The sequence below is a fragment of the Urocampus carinirostris genome, chromosome 5 (genome assembly GCF_059441175.1).
Source record: "Urocampus carinirostris isolate Australia breed hairy pipefish chromosome 5, RoL_Ucar_1.0, whole genome shotgun sequence".
NCBI lineage: Eukaryota > Metazoa > Chordata > Actinopteri > Syngnathiformes > Syngnathidae > Urocampus > Urocampus carinirostris.
In genome coordinates this window covers 38,298,509-38,314,284 of record NC_142353.1, presented here as the reverse complement: position 1 = coordinate 38,314,284, position 15,776 = coordinate 38,298,509, and the positions used below count along the sequence as shown (strand labels likewise).

Below are 15,776 nucleotides of genomic sequence, written 5' to 3'. Positions count from 1 at the left end.
ATTCCATGAAAGGAGACGGACAAGATTCCCTCTTCAGAAGTAACTACCTCATATTGAGTTCATGATGTATTTGTTGTGTCATATATTTCTCTGAAATTGACTGAGTATTTTAACTGTTACATTAACATGCTAGAGTAGAGGTCTCCAACATGGTGCGTGCTGGCACCTGGTAGCCCCCTAACAACACCTGAGTAACCTGCAGAAAGTTCTGGAAATGGCTCACCAGTGATGGGTCATTGCAATGTTCTGGTCAATTTGATTTTGAACTTATTGCGGTTGACTTAACTTTTAATAACTGCAAGCTGAAAATAACGTAAACACATAGTAATAACATAAGTTGTTAGTTTAGAAATGTGTATAAAAACGGTAGCCACACGTGCTAGTCAGTAACAAAAAGTAGCTCTCAGCTTTAAAAAGGTTTGCTGCCCTTGTACTAAAGGGTTATGGAATTTTTGTTTTTCTTATGTAAATGGTTTGCATTTATATAGCGCAATGAAGACCTCCCAAAGCGTTTTACACAATAACTAACCGATAGAATCAACTGCCTGCTATTGGGGACATTAGGGATTCAATGTCCTGCCCAAAGACACTTTGACATATATGGAGGAGTTTGGAATCGAACCTGCATCTTCTTGATCCCAAGATGAGCGCTCTGCCTCCTGAGCTAGAACTGGAGTATAAGTTGTCATGCAGTCAGGGGAGGTTGTGTCCCACCAGCCATCATGAGAATATAATGTGAAAAAATGCAAAGTATGTATAGTTAATTATGTGTTCATTCTTATTTAATTTCACAATTTTTGAATTTTTACGTCATATGACATTTCTAATACCATTAGTGTGTATTGTATTACTGTGCTGAACATCTACATATTCAGATTGAGGCTTTTGCCTAATGGCAGAGGGCTTATCAAAGTAAATTTAAAATGACTGTTGTGTCAAAGCAAATATATCTAGGTCTTAAATGATATGTTAGTGATTTATTCTCCCTCCACTCACGCATCAATATTACTCGCCATTCTTGACAATTGTTTAAAAACCTATTAGTGTATTTTTTTTTAAAAGGCGCCCTCCTTCCTAAAACACATCTTTGGTTATTTTGTGAAGTGTGGGGTAAAATAACTATGCAAAACAGTTTTGTAATTGTTGGTTTATAACTCAAATGTTTTATATACTCTACATAATTGAAAATCTGGAAATGATCTTCTTCCTGGTTCTTTTTTTTTTTAAACGAAGATTCAAAGTTATTTTTGCCATCAATCCATGCCAGCCAAAGTGAAGATGGAAAACAAAACTATTGATCTTTGTGATATAAAGTATTTCACTAGCTATAGTAAATTGACTATAATAGTCCTTGTCATTGATGACAACCTGGTGAAGAAAGTTCTTGTTAAGGTGTATCCCCTGGTATTTATTTTGTTTGTCTTTTTCTTCTTAAATTCAAATGTTTTGTGATGTGAAATAATACAGCTGTTGATTTGTACGGATTGTTCAATAAATTTCAAATTAAAATAATCTCCTGCCTCGAATGGATGGATGCCTGGATGAAAAAAACTAGCGTATATTGTGGCATAGGCATATGGTGTGGCCACAAATACAGAGCAATGATTTTTTCAATAGTCTAGTTTTGTTTGTCATGTGCGTGTGATTGTTGTTGATTTGAAAAGTCTTGAAAGTCATGGAATTCATTATTCTCATATTAAAGCCTTGATTGGCATTAAAATGTCTTAAATCCAATTTTCGAAAGTCTTAAAAATCAAAACACCAGGATTTAGTCATATTTATCAATTGTCCACCTCCAGGGCGTACAACTTTAATTCTATCCAAGCATGGTTTTTTTTGTTTTTTGGATGCTACATTCAAAATGTGTCATTTTCTATGCTTCATAGATGTAGCAAAAGAGTAGTTATCCGACAGTTTTGACTGAGGATCTATAATTTACCGTAAACATCCTTATAAGTTGTTATTCGTGTTTTGTTTCTTTAAATAGTGTTTTTTTGGTTGACTTGGTCTTAAATCTGATTTCAAAAGGCAACTAAAAAGTCTTAAATTTCACTTGCCTTAAGCCGTAGTTAACCTCGATGTTACCCCCGTCCATGTGTTGTAGCCCTTATACCAATTGTAATACATTATTGTGGTATTTTTAAGTGAATTAGTACAACCCTGGCGAGAGACTAAGACAGGGGTGTCAAACTCATTTTAACTTGGGGGCCACACGTAAGAACAAACATTCTCTCGGGGGCCGGAGAAGTAGATTAGAGAGAAGGAAATAAGAGAAAAAGAGGGAGGGAGAAGTAGAGAGGGTAAGAGAGAGAGAGAGAAACAAAAGAGGTGAAATGAGAAATAGAGAAGGGGAAAAAAGAAAATACGAAATCCAAAGAGAAATACAAAGAAGGAAAAAAGAAAGAGAGAAGGAGAAAGCAAGTGAGAGAGAGAGAGAGAGAAAAGAGACAAAAATGAAAAAGGAAGAGAGCAAAAGAAAGTAAAAAGACACACAGAGAAAGAGGAACAAAGAAAGAACAAGAGAGAGAGTGAGAAAAGGGAAGGAAGAGAGAGAGAGAAATCCAAGTACAGCGTTTGTGAGAGGCACTGGGCTTTGGCAACATCAAGTGGATGTATTTTAACCTGCGGCTCGTTTTTCTCTTGCGCTTCTCTGAGCGTTGTCTCGCGGGCCGGATTCAATGCCTCAGCGGGCCTAATCCGGCCCGCGGGCCGCCTGTTTGACACCTGTGGACTAAGATGTCATGCGAACAACTCCATTTTCAGATATGCCGCATTGTGTATACTTTGGACTGTAAATGGCAGAAATAAAACATCCTTTTTTAAACCACATGTAAATTTAGTCCAGACGCCTGTATTAACGATTAACAAATGTAGGTGCTGATTAAATGAGATCATCCGTCTTTGTTTTTTAAAGTTCGTGTAATCTTTCTCCTTTAATTAACGAAATATTGTTTTTCAACACATCCATCCCATTAATACAGCAATTTTTAAGAAAGACAGTGACGTAGTAAAGATTGGCTAGCGTCAAATAATTCATACAAACATATAAGAAAATTGTGTATCATTATATTGTCATGATAACTCAGTTGAAAATTCTCCAAACTCAGTTGAAAGTGTTCCATAGCGCCAAAGATCCAAATATTTGCAGACATCCTATGCATTCCTCTTGATTGAACTATAAGTTTACATCGAAACGCCACGATTCTTGATTGCACCCTCATTTTCTTGAGTGTTGGTCAAAGTCAAGTCATGTTTATTTGTAAAGCCTTTAATTACAAAGAGTCTCAAAGGGCTGCACAGACCACAGATTATTGCAAACCACAAACTATTATGACACCATCACCTGATCTAAAACTTACATGAGGGCAAATGATACACAGACATTGTCAATATAAAATTATTCATATGCTATAGAATAGGAGTGTGTTTTAAGCTAAGATTTAAACATTTCAGCTGAGGTCGCAGAACGAATCTCAGGGGGAAGAGCATTCCACAGCACTGGGGCCCGAATGGAGAACGCTCTCGATCCTGCGGCTCTCTTCTTGGCTCTTGGGATCACTAGTAGACCAGCATTTTCAAAGCGAAGGCTCTGGACCGGAACATAGGGGGAAATTAATTCTGAAAGACATGGGGGAGCAAGTCCTTGCATGATTTTGTATACTACCAACAGAACTTTGAAATCACATCTTAAGCTAACAGGGAGCCAATACAGGTTAGCTAAAATCGGGGTAACAATTAAAGTCTGTTATAGAAAATAATTTAAATATGACACTAGTCTTGGCTTAAAGCATTCATAACTTAGGGTGACTTGAATCTTATTTGTTTTTAATGTATCCTTTTCTTTAAGTTTCCTTGTTGGAAATGTTCTTACCTGCAGTTTACTTCTCTCTGCATCACACAAACAAGAGCTGTGATTTCCGATTGGCAAACTTTATTTGTTTCACCCCAACCACCAAACAAGTTGTGAGTATCCATAAGGGGGCACAGTTCCTAACTCCATTTCATCAAACTACAACAACAAAAAATATTCTAAAAAAGGTGACGGGGCAGCTCACGCCTTCCTTTCTCCTATGTGTGTGCTCAAATGTTGAAGCAGATTGGAATTTTTCGTTAAATCCTGACCACAATCTAAACAACTCAAAGAAATTTTCCCTTTGTGAGCTTTTATATGTTTGACCACATTTAAGTTTTGAGAAAACATTTCCCCACAAACAAAGCACCTATAGGGTTTTTCTTCCATGTGTGTCCATTATATGGATTTCTATATCCCTTTTGTTTGTGAAGGCTTGACTGCAAAATGAGCAAAAAAGTAGTTTCATGCCTAGTGTGTTGTCATGTGTCTGGTCAAACCAAGCTTTTGAGAAAACGATTTTCTGCAAACAGAGCATGAAAAGGGGTTTTCCCCCATGTGTGTTCTCATGTGTTTGGTCAAAGTGGACTTTATAGAAAATGCCTTTGTGCAAACAGAGCAAGAAAAAGGTTTTTCCCCTGTGTGCATTCTCATGTATTGGGTCAAATTAGCCTTTTGAGAAAATAATGTTTTGCAAACAGAACAAGAAAAGGGTTTTTCCCCTGTGTGTGTTCTCATGTGATCTATCAAATGACCCTTGTGAGAAAATGCTTTTTCGCAAACAGAGCAAGAGAGGGTTTTTTCCCCCGTATGCGTTCTGACATGTTTGATCAAATAAGAATTGCAAGAAAATGCTTTACTGCAAACAGAGCAAGAATACGGTTTTTCACTAGTATGTGTTCTCATGTGTTTGGTCAAAACAGAATTTTGAGAAAATGCTTTACTGCAAACTGAGCAAGAAAAGGGGTTTTCCCCTGTGTGTGTTTTCATGTGTAAAATCAAATGAGACTTGCGGGGAAATGCTTTTCTGCAAACAGAGCAAACAAAGGGTTTCTCCCCTGTGTGCGTTCTCATGTGTATGATCAAATAAGACTGGCGAGAAAATGCTTTTCTGCAAACGGAGCAGCGTTTGTCCAAACCTTTACGACAAAGCTGGCAGAAGTCTTGTTTATCTCTCTCTATGTTATTAACAAAATGTTTTTTTACAAAGCTTACTCCACAAACTGAGCAGGTGACGTCACGTTTTCCACATAGGTTGATGTTCTCCCTGGGGGGAGTTTTCTTTTCGGAACTTTTGAACTGTTTATGATCCCCCTCGCAGTTAGTGCTGTTATCTTGGTCATCACTGTCTGACAGGGGAGCCAAGTCTTCATCTGGTGGAGGTCTTTCAGACCTGACGCCACTTGGACTTGCATCGTGGAGCTGGGAGCACTTCGGTGGTTCACCATTGTCGTCTTCAACCTTCGCATACAAGTTCGTTGGTGACAACTCGGTGATCTCAAACTCCTTTTCTTCTTTTTTAACATGGGGAAGCTGCATCTCTTTTTCTTCCATTTTGACAAGATGCAGCTGAGGACTCTTCTGCTCCAAACTTGAGCCTTGAATGTGGTCCTCAGGGCGATCTTCATTCTGGCTATTTAGCAGGGCCTGGTTATCTAAAGGATACAAACACATTTCAAATAACCCTGGCAAAAATGAGCTGGTACGTTATCAAACTTTTAAAGCAAAATTGCAGAACATAAATATTGTGAGGGACAATGTTCTTGCACTGATACAGGTGGTTTTGTATACTTTTAAAAGACGGTTGAAGTGTGTTTTATGTCTGTTTTTAGTTATTACTGTATAGCGTCCTCATTTCTCCAGTTGAGCCTTCTTTTATTGTCATATGTGGCCTTCGGCGATAATGCATTAGTGCGAGTTAATAACCGCTAGAACCGGTTTTAACAGTACCTTGTTATCCAGTGGAAAATTTCATACGTTTCTCCAACAGCATACCTGTCAAGCTGTACGATTTTGCCGTACGAAGTACGTTTATTATGCATTTTAAGACGTGTACGACGTACAAAAAAATCTGTACGGAAAAAGGCAAATTTGTCAATTATGGGTACCATCCGGTATACACCGACTATCACCAAATGGCAAATCAATCAAGTCAAACGAGTTTGCCGCGGTAGCCTCTATCTCGGTATCATTTTTTTTTTTTTTGCAAACGAAGCGAGCGGTTTGATGCTACTCTGCGCATGCGTCTGCCGCCTGAGGATTTCCCATCATGTATCATTCCGATCACACGTGAACAAAGCGAAAGCAGAGCAGTAGGCCTACATTACAACATAGTTTTGATTTTTCTTTGGATACAATCATCAAGTCGCAATAGCCGAACCTGAATTAAAACGCCTTAAGCCATTCTGATCTGAAAACAACAGGCAGGGTTGATTGAGTACATTTGAAATACATGTGGTCTTAAAAAAACATCGGATTTCATGTGGTAGTTGTGTAGTGAAAGGAAGTCCGTCTCTTTCTAGCGAACCGTATTTTTCGGCTCAACTCATTAAAGAGAGCCGGCTCACCTGCTTTGAGGCACTATATTACGAATTATTATGCTGTATACAGCTAAGAAAAAAATGAAGTATAAAAGGAGAAAATGAAAAAAGACAGGTTTGTGGTTATCCCTTTAATCAGTATATTACCAACAATAAGTTAATGCAGAAAATGAATTCATCATTTGAATAAGAAAATGTATTATTCTACTAATTACTAATTAACTAATTATATTTGCAAGTATTTTTTCCTCTTACAGTGAACATCCAAGCTGCTTAATTTGGGAATTTTTTTATAATAAACCTCATTCATGTCGAGCAACTCAGTATCTCACAACAAAATGTTAATTGACAATATATATGATATAACGAAACACATGTACAATACCACATGTTAAACCACATAAATAAACAATATTGAAAAAAATGGTGTAAGATTATTTTGTAAGGGAAAATACGACAGTTTGTAAGGGCATGGAGCCAGGATCTTGACAGGCATGCAACAGTTTCCACTTTGTTTCAGATTATGTTTCCTATCTGTATTTGGATAACTAACATTTTTCACCACCCGAAATCACAAACGCATGAACGCTACGTTGCACTTTGGACTTAGTTTAAATTTGGGATTAAACGCAGTAGCACTTTCTGATATCTGACGAAATGAGCAGGTTCTGATTGTTAAACAGACTCACGGGCACCCAGGATCGTATTTATTATTAATAGCAGGGTTGGGTAGGGTTACTTTAACTGGATTACTTTCAATTACTTTTGGAATACTCCAATACCAAATATGCTGATAAAAGACAAAATAAACTAAATATGAATAAAATTATGACTCACAACACGTGGTAAGTTTTCTCTCCTGGCTTTGATCTCCGGCAAAACTAACATAAAATGCGACGGAAACAAAATGAAAATAAATCCAAACAGCTTGCTAACATCATTTTTGCCGTTCCATGTATTCTGTTACTCCCCAAGCCTGCACAAAATGTGTTAATTTTATTCATATTTAGTTTCTTTTGTCTCGTATTAGCATATTTGGTATTGGAGTAATCCAAAAGTAATTGAAAGTAATCCAGTTAAAGTAACCCTACCCAACCCTGATTAATAGGCGAACAAATACTGAATAATACGATGTTGGGTGGTAGGGTTGAAAGCAGACCTTGGAAGACAGTTTGACTCTTGGAAACCGCTTCCTGTTGTCGTTTTTGTCGGCGGATTTCCTCCTCGTATGAAGCGATCCTTTCTTCAAAAAGTCCAAAAATTTCGTCGGCAGCAACGATGAGTCGCTCTCTTATCAAATCTTTCAACATTTTCTCCTTAAAAACAATTTTCACGGGCAAACGGATCACAAGTGAAGTAGATTCTCTGTCGTGCGTTGAAGCATCAAAGATGCGAACATTTGGTTCCGGCGTTTTCTTCTTCGTATTACTGTTAGGAGTTGACATTCAAAGCCAGAGACTTATTACTGACATCTTGTGTCTAACAAGAAGAACGCTTTTCACCACCAAGCCGCTAGCTTCGGCTTCTTCCCGTCATCCTGTTTTGTGTTGTTTTGTCAATTATGTATTGAAGTTGTTGATATTGGTTTACCGTATTTTCCGCACTATAAGGCACACCTAAAGTTATTCGGAGGTAAAGGGGGCGGATCCTTTTTATCATTTACAGGCTCGCATAGGCTAAAGGGGCAAAAGAAAGCCTGCAATTGGCCGAAAAAGTAAATGTGAATCACACGTTGGGTTGCACTACGGCATAGAGAAAACATTTTTTACTATTCTGTATTTGTAAACATTTTACTCTCCTGGCTTTACTACACTCACGGTTGTAAGAAGACCATGGTTACGTATCATTATTGAACGTGATGGCTGCAAGAGAACTTAGGTGAGCCATGCGGATTTATATTTTCCCGGTATCTTGTTTTAGAACGATCTTGATGTTTCTGTGATGAGTCTATTATTAAACTAAATTCAATTCAAAGTGTTTATTGTCATATGCACAGTAAAGAACCCCGTTTCCCTGCACAATAAAATTCTTACTTTGCTGTCCACACAGTTGCCAGCAAAAAATAAAATGGAAACTAAGAAATGTTTGTTTGGTGACATCGTACGGACACCGCATGGTCTACATTTATATAGCGCTTTTTAAGTCAAAGAAGACCTCCCAAAGCGCTTTACAATGTGCTTCACACTTACCCATTCACACACACACTCACACGCCAATAGGGAGTAAGCCATGCAAGGCGCCTACCTGTTTATTGGGGGCATTAGGGATACAAAATCATGCACGGACTTGGTCCCTCATATCTTTCAGATTTAATTTCCCCCTATGTTCCGGTCCGGAGCCTTTGCTTTGAAAATGCTGGTCTACAAGTGATCCCAAGAGCCAAGAAGAGATCAACAGGTTTGATAGTGTTCTCAATTCGGGCCCCAGTGCAATGGAATGCTCTTCCCCCTAAGATCCAAACCGCGGCCTCAGTGGAACTGTTTGAATATAGGCTTAAAACACACTTCTTGTCTATTGCATATGAATAACCTATAATTTATGTTGACAATGGCTGTTTATTATTTGTTATTGCAACATCCATTCCAGCCTGGTCATCCTGGAAGGGGGAGGACCTTATGTCCCTTCACAAGATTTCTTCATTTTCCTCATGTTGAGGTCTTTGAGTTTTCCCTTGCCATCATTTAGTTTTTAGATCAGGGGATGGTGTAATAATAGTCTGTAGTTTGCTTTAGTCTGTGGTCTGTGCAGCCATTTGAAACTCTTTGTGATTAAGAGCTATACAAATAAACATGACATGACTATTAACTTCAGACACTGTTCATATTTTGATTCTCCTTGAGTGTGTGTCCAAAAGTCTCGCCTGAACATAGTGCTTTTTTACAGAAAAAAAAGTATATGTCCATGCTGGTGCTGGAAGGATGACCACCCACATAGCTTATACTGTACATACGCAACAATTAGCTAGGTTGATCATTATTGCATTGGATTCAATGCAGCTAAAAGGAAGACTAATATCTGTTGATGATAATAATGTCATGGTATTTGGTGGCAAAATAGTTCAAAATAACCACTGTATAATATACTCTCGACGAAGTAGTGAGGGCAAAATGAAGCCCAGTATAGCAGTAAAGTCTTCGAACAAAATGCTTCAAATAGGGGCTTCAAGATGGTTCATTACTTCGACTACACCATCATGTTGTTTTTCAAGCTTCTCTGTGATGCGGGCTTTACGTAATGACTGGCGCTTACTGGGCTTGTATGCCTTAGCATTTAAAGCGGTTTCTAAAGAAAAATATGTTGAATTCATTGTAAACGTTAAAAAAACCACTATAGGATCTCTTGTTAAATGTATCTTGTTAAAATGGATGTAAAAATGTATTGTGATATTCTAAAATTTAATTTTTGTAAATTGAAAAGAAAGCGCAGCACGGCGGCGCAGTGGTTAGCGCGTGTGCGGCACAGTTCATGTCTTGGGAACCTCCTGCGTGGGTTCAAATCCAGCTCCAGACTTCCTGTGCGGAGTTTGTATGTTCTTCCCGTGCTTGCGTGGGTTTCCTCCGGGCACTCCGGTTTCCTCCCACATTCCAAAAACATGCATTTCAGGTGAATTGGCCGGTCCAAATTGTCCCTAGGTATGAATGAATGAGTTGTCTGTCCTTGTGTGCCCTGCGATTGGCTGGCAACCAGTTCAGGATGTCCCCTGCCCACTGCCCGATGATTGCTGGGATGGGCTCCAGCCTCCCCGCGACCCTACTGAGGATAAGCGGTGTAGCTGATGAGATGAGATGAAAAGAAAGCTCTTTGATAAGCTTTTGGGCAGTCAACAGAGCGAGCTGCCAACGAGATCAAAGACATCAAAGCCAGCAGAGAAGCTAATGTTGTGACTCATTTCATCCGCAGAAACTGTAATAAAAACCTCATCATCCAGTCCAGCGTGAATGTGGATCTTTGGTGGGACAGGTACACCGCGGTTACATTGGCTCTGGATACCAAAATATACATTTGAAGAGTGTATTAAGAGAGTCATGTTAATTCGTATAGCCCTTAATCACAAGAAGTCTCAATGGGCAGCACAGACCACATGCCATTACAGTTTTATTATTTTATACCATCTCCTGATCTAAAACTTGCACAAGTTCAAAGAAAAAAGTAAAAACCTCAATATGAGGTGCAATAAACTTCGGAGCATTTGCAGCTTGTAAGTGAAATCACTTTAGAGCAAGTCGAAAATATTGTCTTTGGCGAAATGGCAGTGGGAATGTTGCGGTCAGGAATCATCTGGACACCACCATTTTAAGGCAGTTACCTTGTTCACATTTTTATTTTGTTTTACTATTTAAAAATGCATCTAGCGATTTTCATCATATCTAATACTATCCTGTACTTTATTTTAAAAAAAACGTTTTTTAACTTATATACATGTTGAGGGTGCTAGTTCCGCACATGTTTTGAACTGATCTCTGGATTCTATCGACAGGGAGGCAGAAAAGCGTCTCGGGCTTTAGATGTCCACACCTTATATGTACCACGAAGAAGAAAACACCGGAAGTTAGCCAATTTGCTAAATCCAATGCTACACTATCTACAACTGAGTTAGAACTAGTTTTTTTTTCTCCCCCGTTTGGCTGACAAACTTTATTTAATGCTAAAATGTTAAAACAGTTTGTAAGAGCGCGACTCATCGCTGCGGCTGACGAAATTTTCGGACTGTTTGAAAAAACGATCGCTTCCTACGAGGAGGAAATCGACCGACAACGACGGCAACTGGAGACGATTTGCAAGAGTCAAAACGTCGACAGGCTTGAAGGTCTGCGCACAAACTTTCATTTAAACTTTGTTTTACTGAGTACTTGATCGTCCATTCATATTAATTATGTGTGAGTCTCAAAAAGTCAAGTCAATCAGAACTGTAGTTCAACGGAAGTATTACTGTGCGCTTTAGCTTGTCGATACATGAAGCTTGCATGTTCTTTACATGTTTTTTATATGATGCCAATAGGTTGATGAAAACAGGTAGGGCGTTCCGACAATTTATTCAATTGGGTTCACTAGATTATGCCTCCTCGGGTTGTTACTTCTTTCCACTCCACCAGTTTTTCCTTTGCCTTCTCACTTGCAAGCACACCCACTCCTTCTCTAGCATGTCCACCCGTAATTCCAGACTTTCTATCATACATACCTCCAAGCTGTAATCCACCCTTTCCTTTCATCTTTGTTTCACTCAAGGCTAACTCATCAACCTTCCTTTTAGTCATCTTCCTTCCGATCTCCTCTTTCTTCCACTCAGTCGCTTTACTTCCACATCCTCTCACATTTAGTGACCCTATAACCAGGGTTTGCGACCCCTTTCGGTCTCCCGCCCCTCTTTCTTTGCCTTGCTGTCTCTTGGGGAGTAGGGATAGAGAGGAGAGGATCCCCAGTCCCCTTGCTCGCTCCACTTTAGTCGCCTCTTACGACACGCAGCGGACCACGGTGGGAGAATTCTATTACCTCTCACGAGGAGAGGGCCCCTCACCACAGGGTACTTGCATGATGCAGCAGGGGTAAACCTTTGAAAGCTGTTGGGCCCTACTGTTGAACAAAAGAGTGTGTTGTGTCACTCTGACCAGAGTGACATGGCCGCTTTCTTGTGTCCCGTTTCATCTGGAGGGACGAAAGCATGACCTACTTAGGTGACGAGGTGCCTAACTTGTTTGGGTGTTTGGGAATTTGGGTTGGCCATGGTCCAAAAATGTTTGTGTGTGTTTTTTGTTATTTTTTTCCCCTTTTTTATTTTCTTTGTATTTTTATGTGTTTGTCTTGCTGTCGGTCACCCCTCTTGAGGGATATGACCAAGATAGATAGATAGATAGGTTACTTGATTTCTTTTTTGGGCACTTTTATCCATTTGACTTTGACTCTCTTGACCCAGTAAGAACTTACAATAAGAACTTTCACTTAAAACAAAAAAAACATATTCTGCTCTCACAGCTAAACATTAACATTAAAGTATTACTCTTATTATCTATTTTACTGATAATACCACTTCAATCTCGGTGAAGTCTCCTTCACAGTTTGGCATAGAGCACAACATACAAGTCTTCTGCATTACCTAGATTCTAGGTTCCTGTTGAACGCAAAAACATAAACACCCATAAATGACTATTTGTTTACATGTTTATGACTCATAAAAAATCAATATGTGGTTATAAATGAGAAAACTTGTTTTACTTAAAGGTGGTGTCCGTAACTTCAAAATATTCTATTCGCTGACGCCATTTTATGGCTGAAATAATGATTGCATCTTCTGTCAAGCTGCTCATGTGGTGCGTGCACGTCCGTGTTTCTCTTAGAGGTGTTGATTGAACTCTTTACATTTTTGGGGGGTTTAGGTTGGCATTTGGACTGTATTTGAAACGGTCCTTTCCTTACTTTCACCATTTTCATCCTGGAGCAAAAGTAAACCTCGAGCACGGTGTGTGCCTGGGCAAGTACAGTCTAGTTGCGCCGATTTTTATCCTTTTTACACTTATTAAGGTATTTGGTATTCAAGTAAAAACCAGATGGCCACGATAACTTATCAAATATGAAATTCAAACTCAAACGGACTCTGAAGAGCAGCTAAAGGAAAAACAGAAATCTTCAAACTTTTAAGGGACAAAAAGACAGAATACTGAATAATGCACATTACTAGACAATTTGGCCTTTGGACTTACCTTGATTTTTGGTTAAGTTAAATTTTGAAACTTTCTGTTAATATGGAACAGTTTTGTTGATGAACAAGTAAATTGAAAATGTTATTTTGAGATTGTGTTAATTGAAACCACATTATGCCATTTACAAGGAGAATTCTGGCATAAATCAATCAATAAATCAAAAGATTGATGTCACAGAGTGCTGTCCATAATTATCAATATCAAGAACATTTGATACAACATAAAACAGAGACTGCAGCAAACACGAATGAAATGGGATACAGGATCTCAGTTTCATTTTCTATGCCCCATTCATGCTGCTGGTTTAATATTTGGCTAAGGATTTATCCAATTTTCTGGTTCTTTTTTCTCCAGGCATCACTCAGTCACCTCAAACAACAGGGCTATGGAATGATTCACAACAGATTTCTTCTTTTAATGGTACTGTAGCCATTGAAAATTGGCCTTGAAAGTGCTTGAATTTGGCCATTAAAAAGATGGACGAACCCTGTCTGAACTGTTTGTCTGCTCTAGAAATCCAGCATCTGTTCAACCGCCAGGATGATCTCCTCCCTGAGGACCAAGGTCGAAGCTCAAGTCTGGAGCAGAAGAATCCTCGGCTTCAAATCGTCAAAGAGGAAGAAAAAGAGGCAAAGCTTTCACGTGTTAAAACGGAGGAAGAGGAGTTTGATGTCAGCAAATGGCCGCCAACGGGCTATGGGGAGATTCAAGGCGACGAGGTCGACCCACCCGAATGCTCACAGCTCCAGGATGGAAGTCCAAGTGGTGACGGGTATGAAGGACCCCCACCAAATGAAGACTTGGCTCCCCTGTCAGACAGCGATGACGAAGAGAGCAGCGCATACTGCGAACAAGACCTTGAACAGTTAGAAAGCCCTAAAAAGAAAAACACTCCCGGAAAAAACTCCCAAAAATGTGGCAAACGGCACATCAACTGTTCAGTTTGTGGTGTAGTCTTTGCGAAAAAATATTTTCTGAATCGTAAAGGGAAAGAGAAACACGACTGCTGCGGGGTTTGTCGTAAACGTCTGCCCCAACGTTGCTCCGTTTGCGGAAAAGCATTTCCTCGCAAATCTTATTTAATCACGCACATGAGAACTCACACGGGAGAAAAACCGTTTTCTTGCGCCGTTTGCAGGAAATCATTTTCTCTCAAGGGACATTTGATCCCACACATGAGAACGCACACGGGGGAAAAACCGTTTTCTTGTTCTGTTTGCAGTAAAGCATTTTCTCTCAAGAGTCATTTGACCGATCACATGAGAACACATACAAAGGAAAAACCCTTTTCTTGCTCGGTTTGCGGAACAGCGTTTTCTCAAAAGATTAATCTGATCACACACACGAGAATGCACACAGGGGAAAAACCTTTTTCATGCTCGGTTTGCGGTAAAGCATTTTCTCAAAAGCCTAGTTTAACCAGACACATGAGTACGCACACAGGTGAAAAGCGATTTTCCTGCTCGTTTTGCAGTCAAGCCTTTGCAAGCAAATTTAATATGGAACTCCACATAATAACGCACGTGGAAGAAAATCCGTTTAGGTGTTTCGTTTGCGGTGAAAGACTTATTAAAACCTCAAATGTGGTCAAACACATCAAATCTCACAAAGGGGAACATTCTTTGAATTGTTTAGATTGTGGGGAGGATTTGACGAACAATTCTGATCTGTTTCAGCACTTGAGTGCACACATAGGAGAAAGGAAGGCCTGAGTTGTGCCGTCTTTCCTCATACTTTGGAGAATGTTATTTTTGTTGTTGTTTAGAGAAATGAGATTTAAAAGCCTGCCCTTATGGGTACCGACGACTCGTCGGGAGTTGGTTGTACTCTTGAAATGTGTCACAGCATTTATAGACATGACATCATCACATTATTTTTTTATTTGAGTTAATCATTTAATGGTCATTAATGGATGATTTAAAGGAAGTTTTTTGCTTAGTTACTTCCTGTCTTTTTTACTTGACGTCTTAATGTCAGTTAGTTTTTTTTACTTAATTTATTTGGTGCCCTTATTTTCACCAACTGTGCCAGTCAGTGCTGTCGCAGTGAAGCTCTTGCCAACTGACCGATTTACAGCATCTGTTTTTTCCAGGCGGTCTCCTATCCAATTAATAACTAGGCCTGACCCTGCTTAGCTTGCCGAGATCATGCGTATTCATGGTGGTATGACTGTAAACTTTTTTTTTCTAAGTGGTGTTCTGATTTTCTGTTGGAAGAGTCGCCTTTATTATTATCAAACCAACGGCATTATTAGTCAGGACACAGGACTGGTGTAAAACTGGAATTTGGTAGAGCTTTCCACAGACTTATGTTTCGTTTTATGTCATCGCCCGTTAGTATTCCGTTCCTCTGGTATATAAGTTAATGAGGACTTGTGAAATAATCACAGCCTATGGAATGGCCCTCAGGATTAACTCGAGTCAAAGGGCTGGTGTAAAGCGGGGAATTGGGGAATTTTCCACTGACCTATGTTTTGTTTTTGTCATCGCACGCCGCCGTGTTCCACCCCTGTGGCATGTAAAGGAAAGTTCACTTCTGAAACCATTACAACACAGTTTTATTCAATAAAACATGTGAAATTGTACTGACAATAATTTTTTTGGGGGGGGAAAGGCTAAAAACGTACTTTTTTGAAAACAATAGTTGCACTTAGTCTTTTATTTTTAGATCACTAAGTAGTAAGTACTGCTA

At 39.2% G+C, this 15,776-nt stretch overlaps 2 protein-coding genes across 2 annotated transcripts; one reads left to right on the top strand and one right to left on the bottom strand.

Moving 5' to 3' along the window:
• Positions 1 to 3,914: 3,914 nt before the first annotated feature.
• On the bottom strand, positions 3,915 to 7,852 carry LOC148366305 (uncharacterized). The gene is made up of 2 exons (XM_088336734.1): positions 7,550 to 7,852; positions 3,915 to 5,505 (listed from the first exon to the last, which is right to left on the bottom strand). Exons 1-2 carry the CDS (start codon positions 7,833 to 7,835, stop codon positions 4,322 to 4,324), a joined length of 1,470 nt encoding a protein of 489 aa, XP_088192860.1. The 5' UTR covers positions 7,836 to 7,852; the 3' UTR covers positions 3,915 to 4,321.
• A 3,079-nt stretch (positions 7,853 to 10,931) lies between these two features.
• Positions 10,932 to 15,669, top strand: LOC148366304 (uncharacterized). Its single transcript, XM_088336738.1, has 3 exons — positions 10,932 to 11,197; positions 13,440 to 13,505; positions 13,599 to 15,669. The coding sequence occupies exons 1-3, from the start codon at positions 11,041 to 11,043 to the stop codon at positions 14,795 to 14,797; spliced, it is 1,422 nt and encodes a 473-aa protein (XP_088192864.1). The 5' UTR covers positions 10,932 to 11,040; the 3' UTR covers positions 14,798 to 15,669.
• Positions 15,670 to 15,776: the final 107 nt, after the last annotated feature.